This window comes from Coccinella septempunctata, chromosome 4 (genome assembly GCF_907165205.1).
Source record: "Coccinella septempunctata chromosome 4, icCocSept1.1, whole genome shotgun sequence".
In the NCBI taxonomy this organism is placed as follows: Eukaryota; Metazoa; Arthropoda; class Insecta; order Coleoptera; family Coccinellidae; genus Coccinella; species Coccinella septempunctata.
In genome coordinates, this window is record NC_058192.1 from 23152020 (window position 1) to 23164753 (window position 12734).

A 12734-nucleotide genomic window follows, 5' to 3' on the forward strand; every position below is an offset into this window, starting at 1 on the left:
ATGAAAGACATCAGTTTGTTCTCATGAAGATTGACCTGTTATCAGAAAATTGAAAAGATTGATTACCTATTGTAGCATGCAAAATAAAATTGGAGTTCGGTATGCATCAGTAAATGGCAAAATGTGGGACCTATTTTCTTTTATGGAACTTTAACAGTAGAACGTTATGAATAAGGAGAAAGCATCATGGCTTTTCATAGCTAAATTGAATTTTGATAAATTGTCCAATATTTATTTTCATGTAAATTCATCAGTTCTTTAGGTTAGTGATAGGTTTTCAGTAACGACCAAATCAATTCAATATTTATAGAGAATTAATAAACATATTGAGAATCTTACTGTGCTTTATGCATAATCCTGAAATAGTTAGAACCTTTTTACAAAAAAACACATGATACCACGATCTGTCCATGTCTCTTACGTATGAAAATAGTGGACATCGGTTGAAATTTTTACCAAGAATTTTTCTAGCCGCCTCAGATTGTTTGGATTCTTGTGGTCTGACCCTATGGAAGAAATGCTTTTCGCACTTTGGGCGAAATTAACTTTTCCTTAAAAGTGCCTTTCCATTTTCCATACAAAATTACGATATATAGGTTAATATCATCATTGTTTACATTTCGGGTAGATGAAGTAATTCGAGAAGAGTCCTACGTTCAGACACCGAATATCAACGTTTAAAATTCCATAGCCTACTTGACGACGAATTTTTTTGAACGCACGTTACAAACAATTCATTCATAGCACTGAATGCCCATTCCATGTATCTATGTTCTATAGTTATTATATAACTAATCAAACTTAGGCAATTTTCCTTCATTTGCTGCTTAGTTTAGTTTGCAGATCACTCAGTGGAAAGGAAAGTTACCTGTCTCATGAGTGGTTCAGTATTTTTTGCTACTGTGCCTATGGAGGAATTGTCGGTTGGTACAGAACGCCAGGCCAGTACAGACAGGTCCAATTCTTTCGCCAAAGCGCCAAATTTTGCCTCCGAATCTTGGTGATGTAGTTTATCGAGGAAAAAGATGCCTGTAGCATATCTGTCGAAAGGGGGAAGCTCCACATTCTGTTCATCTCTGAAAATAAAGACAAATTGTTATGTGAATACTATAGCTAACTATCTTATATTTGTCACATTTCTATATGTGATATACATTCGTATATAAAACTCGTAATGGGAAGATAAATGAAGTAGGAACTGTTATTCTTAAATTTTCGAAATTTGACACTTATATCGAGTATCCAGACACTGGAAACGTGAATCAAACCGTAGTTTGACTCTTATAGATAGGTATGTACTTGTTATAGGTTTACCTATGTTCGAAGAAGAAGAAAAAACAGAGACCTAGATTCAGAATCAGAAGAATCCTTATACACGTCTTGGACTTTTTGTTCTGGGGAATTATATATCTCATCTCCTCGACAGAGGAGAAGATCAGCACAAGGTTCTGCCTCGAGTGAAAATTTATTTCGTTTTCGAAAACCATAAAATATTGAAATAGTCTATTTCTATTCAGGTTGTAATGCACATATTTCATTAAGGTACTCAAAACTTTAGCAGGATGAATGAGTATAGAGATTTTCCAGACCCTTTTAAGGAAAAGCTTATTGTAAAAGCAGAATGTCTAGAATATACAAGTCCACGGTTATCTGCAGGTGTTCTCTCATTGAAGTCGTCGACCGTTCAAAAATTCAGTATTTTCCTCACTTACTTACCGAATCCAAGTTCTATTGTTCGTTAAGACGTGAATAACGATGAATGAAAGGAGAAAACTCTAAGCTGGATTACTAGTTATACATAGAAAGAAACGAATCTAAAGTTCAATTATTTGATAAAGTTCTCTGAGATTGTTCGAATAATAATATAACAATAAAAAGGTAAGAAGTTCAATAATTCGAAACCATCCCAAACCAAAATTGAAATAAACAGTGGCAGCACGTGGTCATTTGAACAGAGGAGGCTAAAATTTTGATGAGGAGCAAGAATCCTTCAGATTTGAAACATTCTGAGCTGACACAAGAAAAGATGCATAGTCCGCGAAGAGAACGATCAAGGCATTCAACAAAAGAACATAAGACCTTATGTATTCCGGCAAGTCATTAACAAACATAATGGAAAGTAGGTAGGGGACCAAGCACGGATCCAGGAAAACACTTCTGAAGCCCATGTTATACAGCTTACTCAGGATGAAACTGAAGTTGAGGCAATCAAAAGCACGAGATTAATCAAAGAACAAACAAGCGACCGGAACTCTCTCATCCAAACAGCCATAAACTATCCAACAAACTCACTTGTCGGAGTGCTTTCATATAATTCGGTTCTACCAAAATACAGAGCCGATGTTTGGTTTTCAATGGCCCACTCTGTATATTTATGTATACGAAATACCTCCGAAAACCGGTGTACCTATCCTAATCGATAGATGTTGAATGTCGTGGGAAGATCAATATCAACACATTTCGAATAAAACTGGAAAAAGCAGGTTCGAGTTTTTATTTGTTGAGCAGTTGAGCGGTTTGCAAAACAGCAAATTTTGTCGGTAAGAATATACAGTTTGGCTGAGCCACCTGGAACAAATTGGATAGAAAATAAATGGAGTTAGGTACATAACCTTAGAAATAATGATACTAATCCAATATACAGGACGTTCCGAACGTAAACCGCCATAAGTTAACCATGAATTCAAAAACGTAAAATAACCCTATTTTCCTCAATAATAAACTATAATTATAGGCCAACATCATATACTAATAAACTTATTAGTCTATGGCCAAAATACTTCGTTTCGAATTTACACGGTGTTAAATGAGTGGCTCAGAGGAAAAGTGATCTAACTACAATTAAGTGAAATGTTGGAAATGAAGGTTTTACGTTTCAATTGATTGAAAAACCGCATTGATAGGTATGGAAAATTTTGTTGAGAGGAAAAACATTAAATGGGTATATCGGTCAAAACGACGATTTGACTCATACCACTCATAAGAAGAATAATATGCAACCTTTGGTACCCAAATATCGGTATAACTCAAAAATCGAAATTTGTGACTTATACCACTTTTCCTCTGACCGGCTCAAATTTCAATTGAAAAATCGATTCATTTCGTCTTAAATGCACCTTGTTCGAAAAAACTCTTTTGTTGCACAGCATAACTATTCCATCACTACGAGCATCACTAAGACAATCCGTCCTCTTTTTTAAAGTTTGTAGTCACAACGCTGTATTGCTCAGATATTGATATTGTTACTGTAAATTGGAAACGATTTGACTATAGTTTATTGGAACAATAAAGTTATTTTTTATGTTGAATTCATATCGTGTTCACTTCGGGATTATTTTTATAGAAAAAGGTTTGACAGATTTTACAACAACTGTCACGAAGCACGAAGCTCTTTGATGGACCGGGAACGGGCTATGTTTTGTCACGAAGGACTGAATTATACTTACTAATAATCACTTTCGGCCCCTAAAACAAACCAGATATACCCGAAAAATGCATAAGAAAAAGGTAGAATTTTTGACATTTCTCAAATTCATTTTTCCATCCACTGTAAAAGGAAAACTAAACCAGAATAAAACAGTTTTTACTGGTTTATTTTCGAGGATATCACGTGAAAATTCTTGAGCATGATGGATTTAGTTTTGTATTGCGAATAAAAGAATTCGAGAATAACGTAAACAATATATAATCTGGCACATGCCGAACAAAAAACACCAATAAGAGTAAAAAAAATTCGTTTTCTGACATATCCCTCCCTATGAGCTAAATTGTTATTTTCCTAACAAGTGTGGAAAGTGATACTTTCCCGCAAGAGATTGCAGTTGACCGAACGACGCGGAGCGCCAAAATTTTATGCATATGCGTGAGGAAAGTGAATATCAGGCGTTTTTTCCGCACGATTTTGGAAAAGTACTACTTTCCAAACGTCAATTTTTGAGCATCTTGAAAGTTATAGTAGGTGTCATGGAATTTTCCACCCGTTTGCCTGAATCAATTTATTATACGTTCGACGGTTTTTTTGAGATGGGGCGATGAGCGTGAGGTGCTTTGCTATAAGTATATGCCAAAGCGGAAGTAAAATGACGAATGCAGGTCTACAGTAGGTACATTTTATGGTTAAGCCATATGTGGGGTATAAACGGTATCGATATGTGATAGGCTCGAGTAGGTAGATTCATTCGATTAGGTACATATTTGTTTTTAAATATTTTGTAACCCCTATAGGCGTTCACCCCTACTATGAAAGAGCATACCTCATGTAACCATTTTTTCCTCCTACCATCTATGTATACTTCACATTCCACCAAGTTTCCACGACGCTCCAGTGTCTATAGTTAAGTAAAACCCCATTAACACACTATCATAACGCGCATACTAAAAAGTCCATCGTCAAATAGGCTATGGAATTTTGAAGGTCTGATTGGTATGTTTTGTCTGTAAACGTGTAAATGTTTGCGATCAGAACAAAAAGAAAATGAATGCGTCTGTCATTAATTTTACTTCGAATTCGATAATGCTTGTAGTTTATTCAACAATAACAATTATTATTCGTTAATTAATTTCTCTGTTATTTGATGATATAATAGATGCTATAATTAAATTTCGCATCAACAATTATGTACGTGAATCATTCTATAAATATTCGATGCATAAACAGCACACCATAGAGAACTTTGAATAGGTTCATAGTTTCCTTATCACTTGATTACTTTTCTTGTTAATTCGGTAATTTTCACAATGCTATCAAAGTGAAAAATTACATATTCATTTACCTATGCTAATAAAATATTGTGGGGAAGTCTGGACAGGTTATTGGATCATAGTAACACAGACACCATTTGTGATTTCATGTTGAGGTGAAAATTTCCTTTCATGGTGTGTCCTTCGGTGTATAGTACTAGATAAAGTTGTAGAAAATATATATGTATATAAATATCTACAAATGAAGGGTACAGGGAAACAACCATCGATGTCAATTTTCCTTCCAGCTGAGAAAAACGCGTTTTCAACTTCGAAATCCGTTCATATTATTTGAAATATCACAAAATAAATATTATTGTTCTCGGAATAATCATTATGAATATTATTATACATAAAATGTGTGTATTACATGAAATGACTTAGATTTTTTTCTATCCGTGTATGATCCAAATCGTTAGTTCTTTTCCTGTACGGTAAATCTTCGGCAGCGATTTAACGTATGACTGAGCTAGTTTCATGCTTGTTTTGATATACCATAAAATACTACTCTTCGTTCTGAATTGAATTTTGTGCCTAACTCATTTTCGGACAAAAATTGACATTGATGGTTTTTTCCCTGTACCCTTCAAATATATTAACAGTGAATTCTTGAGGTCAAAAGAAACATTCTTTTGCTATACCATTTTTTACGAATCGGCCCTGATAAAAATATATAGTGATTTCTTTCAGAATAACTAGCTACATCTGTGACACTACACATCTGTGAATCTTTTAAACAAAGTTGTATTCAGCGAAAGTATCATATTTTTCAAGTTTCGCTATCACTATAACATCTTCAGGTGGGTGAAGGTTAACTTGAAACAGATTATACGATTTTCACAAAAGTTTACCTTTACCCACCTGAAGATGCTTTTGCGATAGCGAAACAAGTGTCGTGGTTTAAAAACTCATTTTGTGAAAATCGTATAATTTCAAGTTCGAGGTCGAATAAGACCGAAACGTCAGAAACCATGGTCAGTATCTACTCTTTTTCGACGAATTTGTTTTTCTGTTAATACTATTTGATATGGAGTTATGAAAAATTGTTATGGTGAGTGTCCACCAGAAATAAAATCTCGAGGGAAAGTTTCGAGATCAATCTCACAATCTCATCTGAGCACTTGAGATACGTTCAGTCTCGGAGTCGGAGACTATACTCCATTCACATTTATTTTAGCAGTCGGTTGGCAATGAACTAATTTTCTCAAGTTTTTGTAACTAGAACGGAGTAAGGTTGGCACTCATGAAATGCTAGTTAATGTCATAACGCCGTTGTCACAACTAATATCAATTTTTATTACGAAAATGCCGAAAGTGATTGAAAAAAGAGATAGGGTTTCAGAAAGTGCTATTTAGAATTCAGGTCCAATCATTCAAATAGTTATACCCTGATATATTCTAAAATCCACAATACTTGAGACAACTGCTTGAGACTGAAGTAAATAAGATAAAAGGGGGTGATAAGGCCATATACACCTCTCGATCTCCTCTACCTAAAGACCTCTATTGTGCAGCCAGTCGCTGTTTATCCGTCAGTCAGCAAAGTCTTAATAAATTTGACTGCCTTGTGAACCTTCATCACTTTTCGTGTTTCAAGAACCACGAGTCAAGGTGCTGTATGCATTTCTCACAATCGCAAAGCAGTTATTCAGTTGATTCAGAAGGTGAAATAAGAATACGCTTCAATTGATATTCACAAAAAAGTTGAAATCGATCTGAATTTACATATACTTCATTCAAATTTATTTTAGCAGTCGGTTGGCCATGAAATAATTTTCTCAAGTTTTTGTAACTAGAACGAAGTTAGGTTGGCACTCATGAAATGTCGTTAATGTCATAACGCCGTTGCCACAACTAATATCAATTTTTATTACGAAAATTCGAAAATGCCAAAAGTGATTGAAAAAAGAGACAGGGTTTCAGAAAGTGCAATTTAGAATTCAGGTCCGCTCATTCAAATAGTTATACCCTGAATATTCTAAAATCCACAATACGTCAGACGGTAGCGAACATATTCAATGTAAGAGAATTTATATAATGTTTCATCTGAATCTAAACGACTTATATTTCAGCTGAATATTTCCACAATCAGAAAGATTGTGAATGAAGAGGATGACAAAGAATTTCCTTCTATTGGGAGACCCAGAAAAGTGGTGGCATTTGAGAATTTTATGTTTGAGTGAATTCATGCGAAAAGTTTACTACAGGATTTTCGAAGGTCATCGTAGAATAAGTTCCCGGAAATTGATTTTTTCATTTTTCATTTGACTTGTCCTATACACTGTAAATGTCTCGAGGTACCAATAAATACCTAATCCTAATTATTATATTATTATATCAATGTCTTAAGATGAACAGCCACAAATACGCGCCAGTTGTCCTGTTAAATGTTTATTCATGTGAAACTTTTGTTCAAAGGTGAAGTTCATCTTGACTTGAAACTTTCTTTAATTCCTTTTACTTATATTGATGCAAGATGATTTTTGTTGAAGAGTTAACATTCTTGTAATTATCTGTTAATTCCTTCGGGAGGTTCCCATTCCCAACCACTGCATCATATGCATTTCATCTTCGGGTTAATATTTTTGAAATCTACAACTCATGTAACGTATTCAAACTTTAGCCAAAGAAGATAACAAACATTAACTCTCCTCAAGCTAGTGCATATTATGATATTATACTGATCTCTTGTATTTTCCATACAAATAACTGGATTTGGTATGCCTTCAATCAGTTTGTATAAACTTCAATTATGTTCGTCACATATTTTCCGAAGAGATTCGACATTGTGATAAAATACGTAATAACAGAAACTTTTACGTAGAACGGGCAACATAGCGTTGATTTAAAACCCAAAAATGTTTTGACAAGCTTCATAACCCCACATTTTCGTACTATACAGAGTGAAATGTGTCAAATTTCCCTGGCCAACCGAGTGCTAAAATAAAAGTGAATGGAGTATAGGATTGACTTGTGTCGGAGAGTGCTTGAGACTGCTCTCGAGACTATTTTGTTGCAGGTGGTCAGGTACCATTAGTTTGATCTTTGAGTATTAAGTTAATTCTCAAGGGATCAACACTTGTTGATTTAATATCAGCAGGCTCTCGAGAACTCTCGTCGTCTAATCTCTTGTTGCACGCCGTGACCGATGGCAAAGGAGTGCTTTCGTGAAAGCGAACGGATTATCACTGGAAATATCGGGTTCGCAAAGAAAAACGACCACGGAATTTACGAATGAATGATGAAAAATACTGACTGAAAAACTTTTACAGAATATTCCACGATGGACTAAAAAAGAAATCTCATAAAAAATCTAACAAGGAATGAAAATCTAATAGAGAATAAAAGCTGTCAAAGTGATTTCACTTGACGAACTCACCTGAGTCTATTTGCATAAAATTCATGTGGAATGGACGTCAGCACTCCAGCTCCATCACCAGTATCATTATCACAAGCGCATGCGCCACGATGGTTCATGGAAATTGCGAGACGCTGGGCATCTCGAAGTATTTTATGACTCGAATTTCCCTCAATATTAGCAATGAATCCAACTCCACAGGCTTCTTTCTCGAACTGGGGATCATACAAACCCTGCTTCTCCGGACCTTTCCAAGGTTCAGCCATCTGAAAACTGAAAAAAAATTCAGATTAGGTACCTATTGGATATAAAAATTTTTTCGAAGGTTGTGCTGATGCTGATGGCAAAAATAGAGAAATTCTATTGCAAAGAGATGGGGCACAGATACATATCGATGACATAGATTGGCTAACAATAAATTCGAAGAACCATTACCCGTCATTCGACAGCAATGAATTGCATAGATTGCATTCTAGTTGACCCCTCACAAAACATCGATCTCAGACCATTCCATATCGTCTACTCTACATAGGTCTATTCCATAGTGGCGATAGTTGGAAGGGGTTCTAATTTGGGCCCCATTTTATTTCACATTTTCAATATCAACGTGCGCACTATCATGAGTTCGGAAAAATTTATATTTGCGGATGATGTTATATACCATTATACCAACAACCAACAGCAGAAAGACATTTAATATGAATGGTGCACTGAAAATGAATTGCCTCTGTAAATGTTGTAATGAAGTTTGATTTTTGTTTAAAAATCCGTCTTCATTTTAATATGAGTCTGTTATTTTTTTGGTTTCTTTTTTAATTATTACATTTTTAATTCTGCTTCAAAGTTCAGAAATTGTTGTAAACCGTAAACATTTTAGACGTTGCAGCACAGTATAAAAACATAATAATTTGTAAATAAACTGGTTTTTGTTTGTCAGAGCGAATACATATCCATCGAATTTCAACATTTTTAACACATGAGAGACATTCCTTTTCCTCTTCCCTCAGGTGGGATATAAAAGATGATCTGGATTATTCACCAATCAGGGAAAAATCCTGTGTTATATTATATATTGACTACTTTATAAACTAATTATAATTAATTTATTATTGACCGAGTGTTGAACTGCCTTAGTATTTCGAGTTTTCTTGCCTGAGTTATTGCGAATAGCTTTTCACAAGTGATTGCGAGTGTACTCAGCGCTTATTTATTGCCGAGAGTCGTAATTTTCATTTGTCCGACACTCTAAACCCCTTCCAAAGAACTTTATTAGACTTCCTACTATGTATATGATAATAAGTGCTGTGAGGTTGGTGGTAAGACGCCCCTCCCCCTCGTATTGTGAAATCTCGATTACCCGTCCTGTTTGAAACCCATTGAACTCTAAAAGTTGAATGTTGAAACCTCATCCCACCGGAAGTAGTCTGAATGACGGAGCGCAAGCTCCTGGTCAGGCCAAAAGGAACAAAGTACCGAATTCTGCTTTCTCCCGATCTGTAATCCTGACTAATAGGAAAATGATGCTATTGAAACAATTTTTAAGACGATAATTCCTGATCTTATCGTGTCCGAATTGTGGCTGATGAAAGGCCTAGAATCTATGTAGATGATCTTGGTAGCCTACACTTGGCACTACCAACTCGCCTCTGATTGAGCATGCTTTCATGTGACCAGAAACAACGAGCGTTGGACCTACATCAGCAGATCAGCACAACCACAGACACTACAAGTGCTAAGAACGCTTTTACCGCAGCTTCAAAGGGACATATATCAATGTTGAACTGCCTGATCAACAGTAGGTATGCAGATTTGAAATAATATTTATTTGGGTTTCCTCAAGTTTGATTCAACTGAATACACAATAAATGAAATTTTTCTCATGAACTTTTGTTTTGACTGAATTTTAAGAGAGAAGGATGAATTAAGCTCTCATAGAAAATTAGTAAACATCCTTTCATCATATTATTATATGAGCACTATTTGAAGAATCGATCATCAAGGTCAAACAAAATCTCGAAATTTGTGAAAATTGTGAACATTTTTAGTAGAGCACTCTATATCGATCTCTCAAACAGTTGCGATGTCAGCAAACATTGTTTCCAGAAAAAGAATATTTTTCATGGGGAAAATGAGAACAGTGCATTGAAAATGTTATACCACTCATGGAAAAAAAATAAAAAACATTCATATGCCAATTATGTATGTACTACAAGTGAGTAGTGAATCTAAATAAAATTTGTACTTCACTTTTGAATTGGAATAATCGATTTAGCTTATTATTCTCTAGAAATTTCACTTCCCATCGTTGAAGTGAATGTGTTCTCAAATTCTGATTTTATATTTATAAATGAAATCGAAGGTCATGCGTAATTGGAGCCAAATTCATTCCACTTCATTAGTGAAGCATAACACAAAAACACTATCCCGGATTAACTATGCAGCTCAGATATAAATATTCACTACTCATAGTGAATGATATTCAAATTTTTACGCCCAATGTTGAGTATATTCAAATAATCTTGATTTTTATGATTTTTTACAGTTGGTTCTAGTGCTTTATCGATAAAATAGATATACCGCATGTCACAAAAAGGCCTACCCCCAAAATTATCTGCATATATTTCAAGATGTCGGATTGAAATTCTGGACATGGACACTGACACTACAAATTGTCAACAACAATGTTGTAACTTGTTGTTGTTGTAACTTTGACAATGGGGTATTTTCCTAATTTTCAAAATATATGTCCTAAAAATCCTTATAACTCAAATATCTCGAAATATATTTTTTTCGAATTTTAACATATTGCATTTTGTCTGTATTCGATTACGAAAATTCTGATTTCAGAAGTGCTCTTTTGAACATTCTACGTCATTTTTACAATCCGGCAACGCCCATTTGTGTCAGTAATGGTCATGAAAGTTTTCTGATCACCATAGACGTAATAAATATCAAGTTTGATGATCACATTTGACAAGAAAAACACACAATGACACAAAATGTCATCGGTTTAAAGAAGGTAAAGACACAGATTACAGAAACAATTTTTTGTAATCTGTGGATATCTTCTTGATCGGTTCCAGTGTTGTCGAATTAATAAAAATTACTATAATTCAATAAAGGCATTCTACGTCACAAGCTTTCACATAGTCGAAGTTTCGAAGGGTGTATTTCTGAAATGTCTGAATTTTGAAGCGAATCTTTTACGTGTTGGATAACTAGTAGAAAAGGCTTTCCATAAATACTCTCAAATTCGGTTTTGGAGTTTTAGGAAACTTGCCCATTGTCAATACTTTTTACAAAGGTGTATACCTTTTACCGGCAACTGGAGTAACTGGAGTAACTTTTGATTTTTTTATTATACGAATATTATACGAATTATATATTCGAATTCTTCGTTGAACTTGACTGAAATGTAGTCAAAAGGAAAATAAAGTTTAACGACATTATGAATTGTTCTTGTGACTGTGAGTCGATTGGAATTCTGTGTATATTAATTCTTACAATTATTATAAATCATTAAAAATGATTAACACTCCAATATTGATCATTTGAGCAGAAGTTACAAGTATTTTGTTTCAGTGTCCCTTGCCTTGCCATTCTGTAACTCTATACTGGTGTACCTCATCTGGGTTCATGAAATATTGCACACATACACTTCGATCATACAGCATCGATATAAAAATAATTTCAATAATTTTTCAACCTGAAAGAAATACTAGATTGAGCACACTTTCTCATATTCCGCAAATGGCAAGTGACTGAAACAATTGAAACAAAATACGTGTAACTTCTGTAAATTGTAAGAAAACGTTGTTTAAATTCTGATAGGAAGGGACATACCTACCGGAGGTTTCTGTTTTGCGAAGAAAAAAATAGAAACCGGCAATGTCAAACTTTAGTTACTTAAAAGGTGATCGTAAAAATCATACTGGGGCACAAAAATACTTTTCAATTTCAAATTTAAAAGTCATATTGGAATGCAAAGAAATTTATAGCCTTATCTAAATATTTTTTTCAATTTTTGCAATCGTATATATGGCGTTGACATTGGTGTTTACGGTTTAACACATTTTTAGTTTTTTTATTATGTATTTAACTGTATTTTATCTGAACTGTTGCATTGAAACACAATGCCCGTGACTTATTAGGCTGAAGTCCTATGTGGCTTGTCTCTGAGCAATGCTATGGTGGATCATGATAATTCACAGTTTATTATCTTTGGTTATTCTTTTATTTTATTTGAACTGTAGCATTGACACGCAAGACCTGCAATGTAGGCTGAAGTCCTGTGTGGCATGCTTTTGAGCAACGATATAGTCTGATGAGTGCTTTGGTTAGCAATGTTTGATTTTCTTCGACTCTTACCTCTTCAATTCTAAATAGAATTGAGAGTACAATTACTTTCAATTTGTGAGTATGTGTTAACAATTATGAGTTTTGATCCCTGTATAATGAATGAAAATGACCGGCTGACTGAATGACTGAAGAAAGAAGAGTATCGAACCTGTGTCAGTGCACTCTGTGCTCCCCGTGTAATGTATTTTTCCATATATCTATTATATTATAATAGATATATGTATTTTTCCGATGAAGGCTGAAGTAGTCAGGTCGGAATATCTCAGAAAGGGTACAT

The 12734-nt window shown here is 34.5% G+C and overlaps 1 protein-coding gene across 2 annotated transcripts in view; it reads right to left on the reverse strand.

The window, feature by feature from the left end:
* LOC123312571 (glutamate synthase 1 [NADH], chloroplastic) overlaps positions 1–12734 on the reverse strand; it is a 46191-nt gene that overhangs the window by 20294 nt on the left and 13163 nt on the right. For both annotated transcript variants that reach the window (XM_044897074.1, XM_044897073.1), the window contains exons 2-3: positions 8120–8371; positions 869–1076 (exon numbers count right to left, since the gene is read on the reverse strand). In XM_044897074.1, the coding sequence (XP_044753009.1) occupies positions 869–1076; positions 8120–8364 (453 nt within the window). In that variant the 5' untranslated portion in view covers positions 8365–8371. The remainder of the gene's footprint in view (positions 1–868; positions 1077–8119; positions 8372–12734) is intronic.